Here is a 9572-nt window from a genome sequence, read left to right on the forward strand (position 1 = left end):
GAAATAATAAGTTAATCTTTTCCCCCTTATTTAATGCAAAGCAATACAAATAAATGGGGGTATTTATATTTAATGAACTATCCTTTTAGAAAAAAAAATAAAGAACAAGTATTTCCATTTTCTACATGTCTAAGTAATCCTCAGAACCTAATTTGACTCTCTAATTAAAGGGAGACCTTTTTAAATGTAGGAAGTCAGTAAGTTATCACCTTCCCTACAAACACATAAACCATGGCTCTTCAATCCTGTTCCTCAAGGGCCGCTGTCCTTTCTGTTTTCCCAGTCTCTCCCTGCTGCAACACACCTGATTGAAATGATCGAGATCATTATCCAACTTCTGCAGACCTTGCTGATTACCTGATCATTTGAGTCAGGTGTGTTTCTGCAGGGAGAGATGAGAAAACAGGTCGGACATCGAACCTCCAGGAACAGGATTGAAGACCCCTGGTTTAAACTATACATTAAACATGTATTTCAAGAAACAGATCCATAGATGTTGTTTATGCAAATGCAATAGATTCCACCAAAAGAATATCTTACAATAAAATTGTATGCACATGTATTTGCATAATAAAGTAGTCAACCCTAACATATTTTTTTCAAGAATATAATCCCAGCTGGCCCACTAGTTGAAACGCGGCATTCTTATTAATTTTGCGTTTGTGGAATATAAATTTAGCTGCAAAAAGCATTCGTTTTTAACCATCTCTGGGGGCGGTCATTTTGTCTTCTGTCGACTGAAAATGACATCACAATGACCAATCACGGCTGAGCTGTTTTCTGAATCTGAGCCTGATAAAATATGTTTGGGTTGACTTCCGGTTTAACAACTCAAATATTGACAAAGGAAGTAACAAGCAGATCCTTGCCACATTCTCAAAACTTTCAGTCAGTCTAGTTCTGAATCTGAACTTATATTTGATGACATCCATGTCAGAAAAAACTGACCGGCTCAGATATGTCGAGTCGACCAGTCTTGCTTTTATTGACCAGAAATAAAGATTCCGCCACCGCGACCATATATCTTTAGTCATCCTGCCATTGGCGAAGATAGTTTTGTGCTGTATGAAGGCCATGCTGTTTATTTTATCTCTTATCGGCATGTCTGCACTCTGTATCAGTCAATAAATCAATGCCCTGCAACCTCGTGGCCGTCCAGAGAGCGTTCAATGGCAGACTGACCAATATGTGTGTGTGGCTTAAAAAATGTATTTTTAGTGCCTGTGAAAGCTTAAATTGACAAAGCCATCCTCCATGAAATGTACCCGAACACAGCCCAGTTCTGTTTCCGAAATGCTTTTTAATTTGCAGAGGTGGGCATTCCGTCAGTACTGACAGCAGGTCCGTCAATCTGTCACTAACAGACGCTCGTTTTGCTGACAAATGACGGGAAACTTTAAAAAAACTGACTGACTAAGCACCGACGGAAGCGGGTTTTTGTCCGTCACCGGAATCATCACTATCAGCGTCAGTACTGACCAGGGTTGTCACGATACCAAATTTCTCTTTCCATACCGATACCAACATGTGTTTCGATATTTTTCGATACTTTTCGATGCTTTTTGCAAACAGGTGAAACACTCAAATGTCAATATTTTCCTTTATTTTGAAACAGACTTTGGGAACAATAACTTAAATAGCTTTCTCGACTGAATATATTGGCACTTGATCCATACAGATAAACTCTGCAACTGCCCTGTTGAGCCTTTTAGCATCTTTGCTGTCCTATGGGTACTTCATATGCTGTTGGAAGACATCTTGGAGAGTAGGTTGCTTATGAGTGGGTGGTGTCACCCTCTCTGAGCCAGTTGCACTAGACTTCGGTTGCTGGTGGAGGGAGAAGGTACTTAACATGATCATTTTAATTTGAATGCCATTGCTTTATTTTATTTTACTTGTTCTTATAATTCAGAGGGTTTGTGTTTTGAAACTATACATGAAATATTTAATGGAGATAACTAGAAAATAAATTGAGGCTCATATCATCTGGGTTTGGGTTAGATATTGAAAACGTGTTTCAATATACTTAATTTATATAATGTTTATGCCTTAATTTGTTATTTAAATATTTTAAGAATGTAATTACTAGGGATGTGCGCGCCTAGTCGTTCAACCGTCTACAATTTATTCAACGTTTTGTATTTTACTCGTCGGTTAAACACGGCATTATGTATCACGCATCTTGTTCCACAGAACAAGAGAGAGAGAGAATTGCTCCCCCCGCCTCCCAAAAAAAAATCAAGATTTTTTTTTGTGTAAGCGTTCATATTACATTAAAAATGCGACCTCTGTCTTGTCTGCTGTATGAACACATGCGTCGTCAAAGTGGCCCGCCTGCGCAGAAGAAGAGATGACGTCACACCCGAGTAAATGTGGTCCAGCGTGTCGGGGCATTCAAGCGATTAGGTAGCAGGTAGAAATAAATACAGTATTTGGGGGAAATTATGAGGCAAGGCTTTATTATCTCATTTCATGGAGACATCACTAACGACGTCACGTCATAACCGTGCGTAAAAAAATCTATCTGAGCCATGGCTAAATTACTACGATCGCCATTAATGTCCAATTTATGCTTCATGTTTCAAGTGGGATTAAATAAAAGTAAAATAAAAAGTCAATAGTGTTACTCAAAACAATTTTCTACATTCGATCCCCCTGCTGCTAGCACTTTCCCTCCGCCACCTTTTAAAATAGATGGACTGACGAATTACGGAATTGGGGTTTCATCGGTCAATGTAATTGTCACTAACCGCGTCTGTCTGTGTCAATCTGTTAGTCCGTCAGTGGCGGGCGCCTGTTTTTCTGACATTTTTTGGCGGGGCGACTGACGGACCAACGGACTTCTGACGGACTTCAATGACAGACTGACTGACTGACAATTACAATTCACTTTATCACGAAAAATTACGGACTGATGAATGACGGACGGGTACCCTGGCCGCAGACGGACCAGCAAAATTTAGTACAATGCCCACCTGCACGCACGCACGCACGCAAGCACACACACACACACACACACACACACACACACATATCGGGGTGATTGGTGAAATGAAAACAATATGGGACAATGTCATTGTCACAATGTTGACTGTGGAACCGGCAAAAGGTATAAAAAGGCCAGATAGCTTCATTTTACCTGCCGGGACATTTCTGATACATTTTCCAATGCAATGCATGGCATTTATTATGAATAATGTAATGAGTAATGGTACCGACTGTACCGACCAGTCCAGCAGGGTCTCATTCGCTAGCACCATGTTAGGCTAATGCGACCCAGATCGGATTTTTTTGCCCATATGCGACCTGTATCTGATTGTTTTTTATGACAGTCCGAACGGCTCAATTCCGATTTTTTTCAAACACGCTTTCATATGTTGTCCTAGTTGACGAGCCCAACTAGCGCGCGTGTGTAGAGGTGGGCATTGTCCTAAATTTTGCTGGTCCGTCAGCGGCCAGGGTACCCGTCCGTCATGCCCACCTCTGTGTGTTTAAGTGGGTGTTTCTTTTTGATTTTTAACTTTATTTGTCTGTCTGTGTCTTGCGTTGCGCCTACATGTGACGTTGTATGCAGCAAGTTATTGACTAATGCCAACACAATGGCGCCAAGATGAAGAAGGAAAGAAAAAAAAAAAAGGTCTCTCGATCTTAATTCATTCACTGTCAGACGTTTTCAGACCCTCTTTTACCGTAACATTTGAAAAAAATATAAATAAGTTCCTGGGAGTGAATGGCTGGACTGTGAAAACACAAATAAATACGTCAGTGGCAGTGAATGAGTTAAAATAGTGGCGACGAACTGTCATGTAACGCTGACTAACGCGTTGTTAAAATAACGATAACGGACTGACAATGACAGAAATGGCTGACAGTCCTAATAGCTGTGACGCACTGTAATTTGGCGATGACATAAGCATGGTTAAAATAACGATGACGGAGTGATGATCACTGACGATGACAGATTTGGTCGGCTTGAAATAATGACTGACTGACAATGACGGACGGGTGGCCCGGCCACTGGCCAATGATGAATGACGGTCCGGCAAAATTTAAGGTGCGCCCACCTCTGTTAGTTTCTCTAAAAATAAATTGAAGCAGTTTATTCATTCAAGGGGTAATCAACTTTAAAAAAAAATCCTTACATTTGTGTGTTCTATAAACCTTGCAAACATCACATGACCAAACTCATAAACCAGGTCAGCTGTGATTGGTCGTTGTTTTTAGTGTACACCAAGTGCTAAAATGGCCGCACCCCTGAGATGTATAAAAAAAATATTTTCGACTTTTCTGCTTAACTCATCTTCCACAAACGCAGAATACAGCGTTTTTTGATGGCAAGGCACATTTACAATTTTCATCTCCATATTTGAACACACAACAAAACTGCTGTTATATGATCTGCACAACCACCCTTTTCCTTACCTTGGGCCCGCCGCCTTGGCTAATTATATTACTTTTATTAAAATTATATTACAGTACACTCTGGTAACGGACAACTTTTTTGTTTTGTCGCTACGTTTCACAAATGAGTCTGTTTTCTGTTTATCCTTTGACAAAGTATTAGTATCTTATCAGGTCCATCAAGTCACTCTGAGTCACTTCCGTCATGGTTAAATGTGTTGTGTAGGAAATCACCCTGTGGAGGAAAAGCGACGTTGCGAGGAAGAGCATGTCTCATCAAGCCATCCTTGCCTCCCAACGCTTCGAAGGCTCCTCCAATCCAGAGAAAAGCCAGGCTGATGAAAAGGACAGCTAAAAAGCTCAGACCACTGCCGCAGCGAGTTGTGAATATGAAAATCGTTTGTGTGTTTCGGGAGAGAATGTGCTGAAATTATTTACTGTGCAAGTGTGTGTCAAGGGAAAAGGACAAGCTCAGATTGTACTTGCAAGTTACATTGTTTGTTTTGAACACCTTTAGGTCCCAAATTGATGGAGTTTACCAAATGGAGACTTATTTCACTGTGATGGCTAATTTCCCCAACCAAACAAAATAACAGTGTTCCTTCGCTACTTGGGTTAGTGCGGCTTCACTCTTTCGTGGGTTTTCATTTAAGACCATAACTTCATCTATTGCGGGTTTACCTCGCTATTTCACGATTTTTCAGGCAATTTTTATTTCGTTGAAGTCAGACTTGTGTAAAGTGTTTGGTTTTTTTTGTCTTTTTTTTTCTTTTTGAGGAGAAATTTGTTTTTCAAAAACCGAGACCATGAACATTAGAGGTTGTCGCTGCAAACATCCCTGTTTCCACATTGTGTGTGCATTCTACCCACGATACCGTTCTTGTTGCTGAAGAAGAAGGGTAGTCACTAATCATGGCAATTTGGTTTCGGTTTCCACGACAAGGATTTACAAGGCGCATTAATCCACCAGTATTATACCTTAAGATACAATGCGACGCGGCACTCTGGTAAGCCATTTTAAGCTAAAAATAAATAACTTAAACACAGTTTAATGTCTAATCATCAGCCCAGTATTTATTCTTCATTTTGCATTTTAAAAGTTAAATTTATTAAGTGTAAGTGTTAAGAAGTGTGGGAACCATTGTGTGTGTGTGTGGGGTGGTTCATAATAGCTTGATCGAGGCATAAATTCCTGCCCATTTAAAAAGAAAAAAAAAAAAAAAAAATCTTGAAATTGCCATTTGTTTTACAAACCTGCCTCTTCATGCACTTGAATGTAATTCAAATACATTTTGACCTAAAGTGTGTGTGCGTGTGCATCTCTCATGGCCTTGAATTCTAGCCATTTAGTGCTGCAGCGGTGGTCAACTATAAATCTCACATTTTTCAATGAATCATTTAATCGCTGGCTTGGAAACAACTTTTATTCGCTTTGAGTTCAAGTGGAAATGAATTGAATATGCTTAAGTATTTTCATACATTCCAAACAGAAAAGACTATTTTTTTTAATAGCGTCATATATGCTGAATGCCTTACCTAGTGTAGATGTCACTTTTATCTCAAAACACATATCACTGTCCTGTGTAAAATATGCCTGTCCAATTTTTGAACTTTTTAACAATTTTTCACATGAATGCAATGTCTGTAACGGCAAAACACTATTCACGTAAAAAATAAAAATGAAAAAAAAAAATGGGCACAAGCGTTTTTCACAGGACAGCGACGATATGACACTTTACATTTGAAGGGGGGAAAATACAATGACAGTGAAGAAATCAACAATTTATTTCACTAACAAGCAAATATTCTCATTTCTAAATGATTCTAATAAAAAATACTTACCTATTTACTTTATTCTGGTTTTACAGACCAAATGATAATCATGTTATTCACTATTATTAACTGCCATTTTGACGAATTTACTTGTTTTTTCACAGACCATCCGTTCAATCCCAAGAATTTATTGATATTTTTTTCAAACGTTAGGGTAAAAGAGGGTCTGCAAATATCTGGCAGTGAATGAGTTAAAATAAATAATCTACTATCAATCATTAATAAAATGACAATTTCAGGGGATTTCAAAGTGTGGCATAGTGAGTCTACCCTAAAAAAAAACAAAAAAACTTAGGGTTCTCATTATGTCAGTACTAAAGATTTTTATCTCCAGCACCAACACCTCCTAGGGGAGACATGTTTCACACTTTGAAAACCTATTTGCTAAATTGTTAGTTGTAGCTCTACTGTGAGCTTCATGCTTTTTTGGTCTGATTACTTTTGAAGTCCCGATCTCTTATTTGCACTGTGATCTTTTTTGGTGTTCTCTATACTGAAGTAGTAACTAACCTCTTCGGATCGCGACCACCACCTCCAATCGATTATGGATGGTGTTACACGAGTGTTATTGACTAAACCGACCCAGACGCTTTTGGGGGATGTCAGTCGTTCTTTGTTGGCGGCCACCTTTTGATATTTTGTCTGCTTTTTGCCTCAGGGTTGATTGGCAAAAAGCATTTTCAGATGCAGTGCCAGGTCACAACCGAAACTGCACTGTTCCTTTGACAATCCAAGTCATCATTTACTTCGGAACACATTTCATGAAGTCAGAACAAATGTTTTATTCTCCTTTCCCATTCTGAGAAAAGTACCGTACAGAAGTGACTTAACTGTGAACTTCTTTCATAATGGACTGTATAGAAGTTCCATCTATTTTTATATTTCACACTAGTCAGTCGAGTAAAAAGGCACATTGTCGTGTCTGTCATGCTGATGGGTTGCGCCAATTGCTCTCTGTTGGATATTCTACATCAGGGGTCACCAACCTTTTTAAACCAGAGCTACTTCTTGCTATGCTCTTTGTCATACGCTATAATAACCACCTTTTGAAATGTATAATTGTTGAACATAAAATATTGTTTTTCCCAAACTTGCACTGTGTGATTCAAAAAGATAGTGGCACTATTTTTTTCTAATAGAAGGGCAACACAAAATAAAACATCTAACTGGTGATCTTTTGATTTTTTTTTTTTTTTTTTTTTTTTTTTTCAACCCAAACATTTTTTTTTTTCAAGAATATGTTCTATGCAGGTTCAGTAGTTGAAACAAGGCATTCTGATAAATATTGCGTTTGTGGAATAAGAGTTAATCCACCCGTTTTTACCCATCTATGGGGGCGGCCATTTTGTCACTTTTGTCAACTGAAAATGACATCACAGTTGCTCAGGACCCAGGTAACGACCAATCATGGCTTACCTGTTTTCTGAAGCTGAGCTGTGATTGGTTGTTACCTGAGCCCTGAGGATTTGTGATGTCATTTTCAGTCAACAGAAAACAAAATGGCCGCCCCCGGAGATGGCTAAAAACGAGTACATTTTGCTGCTCAACTCATATTCCACAAAAGCGGTACTGTAGTAGTACTACTGTAGTAGTTAAAGGGGAAGTAAACCCTAACATTTTTTTCACAAATATGTTCTGTGCAGGCCCACTAGTTGAAACAAGGAATTCTGTTTAATATTGCCTTTGTGCAATATGAAAAATCCACCTGTTTTTAACCATCTCAGGGGGCGGCCATTTTGTCAATTCTCTCGACTGAGTTGCTCACAGTTGGTCAGGGGTCAGATAAGGACCAATCATGGATCAGCTTCAGAAAACAGGTGAGCTGTGATTGGTCAATATCTGAGCCCTGAGCAACTCTTGTGTCATTTTCAGTCGACAGAAATGACAAAATGGCCGTCACCTAAGATGGATAAAAGCGGGTGCATTTTTCTGCTTAAAGCGGAAGTCAACCCAAACATATTTTTTTCAAGAATATGTTCTCAGCAGGCCCACTAGTTGAAACAGGGCATTCTGATTAATTTTGAGGTTGTGAAATATAAGTTAAGCAGCATTTTGTCTTCTGTCGACTGAAAATGACATCACAACTGCTCACAACGACCAATCACGGCTCAGATTCAGAAAACAGGTCAGCCGTTTCCACCAACGCAAAATTAATCAGAATGTCGTGTTTAAACTAGTGGGCCTGCTGGGAACATATTCTTGAAAAAAATATGTTTGGGTTGATTTCTACTTTAAGAAGAAAGCGGCTACGTTTATACTTACTCATTGTAGCCCTTTAACTTGTGTGTGCTTAAATTTGCTGATTGATTCTCATTCTTCACTGAAAAAATATATTGAAAATACATTCTAGAAAACTGGATCAACTTGGCTGTGTATACAGTGTGTTTATTTGTTTTGTTCTTTAGTTGTAAATTTTATTTTTTCCAGCCCTGGTACAGACAGAAGTCTGTCCAATGCAGTTTGTAAAAGAGTTATATTGCATTGAAATGGAATAAATGTATAAAGGAACAATGTAAATGCTGTCCTGTTTTTAAATTGAAAAGGAATAAATATAAAATATAAATGAACAATGTAAATGATGCCCTGCTGTTGATTTTTTATGACATTTCCCTTTCCTTCTCTCTTGAAGCTGATTGAAATCATTTTGTATGTTAGTTTACTTTGAATTAAAGGGAGCAATGGAAAACTTTTCTGTGTTGATTACATTGCATAATCTGTACATGTCCTTACATTGTCAAGGCTGTGTCTCAAATTAACATATTACTGTGGTGGTATTTTCATCACAATAGACTCAAATGATGAACAACAGAATTTGAATTGCTCACTGCTTTTGAGGGTTTCCTATCAAGCTATATTTGCCGAAATTATTTGATATTTCAGAGTACCACATGAGCCTCACAGCTGAGGGATCTTTGGTTCGAATTTCGCCTCGGGCCCTCCTGTGTGTTTTGTTTCCTCCAAGTGCTCTGGCTTCCTGCCACATTACAACGTTCACGTTGGGTTCGCGATAAGACTCTAATTGCCGATATTGAATGTGTGAGTGTGAATGGTTGTTTGTCACAGACCAGTTCAGCTGCCTCTCCCCCTGTCAGATATGATAGGCCCCATCCAGCTCAACAGCAAACCACACATTTGTAAAGAAAGTGGATGAATATGGTCAATACCCATGTTTAATATTCAAGATTTGAAATTTGCTCTTGGAAAATCTAGGTAGAGTACTTTAAATAACTGGTGGAGCTTCCTTTGTACACCACTAGAGGGCAGGTTTGTATCACGTAAAATATTAAATGGCTTTATCGGGGAATTGTGCTGTTCATCTTTTTTGAGCGATAGCACCA

At 38.7% G+C, this 9572-nt stretch overlaps 1 protein-coding gene across 1 annotated transcript in view; it reads left to right on the forward strand.

The window, feature by feature from the left end:
• Positions 1-8810, forward strand: part of vps26bl (vacuolar protein sorting 26 homolog B, like) — a 16101-nt gene extending 7291 nt beyond the window's left edge. The window contains exon 6 of the mRNA XM_086012870.1: positions 4628-8810. Coding sequence (XP_085868996.1) covers positions 4628-4756 — 129 coding nt within the window. The 3' untranslated portion in view covers positions 4757-8810. The remainder of the gene's footprint in view (positions 1-4627) is intronic.
• Positions 8811-9572: the final 762 nt, after the last annotated feature.

This window comes from Filicampus tigris, chromosome 17 (assembly GCF_054856515.1).
Source record: "Filicampus tigris isolate MCC_2025a chromosome 17, RoL_Ftig_1.0, whole genome shotgun sequence".
NCBI classification, from domain to species: Eukaryota; Metazoa; Chordata; class Actinopteri; order Syngnathiformes; family Syngnathidae; genus Filicampus; species Filicampus tigris.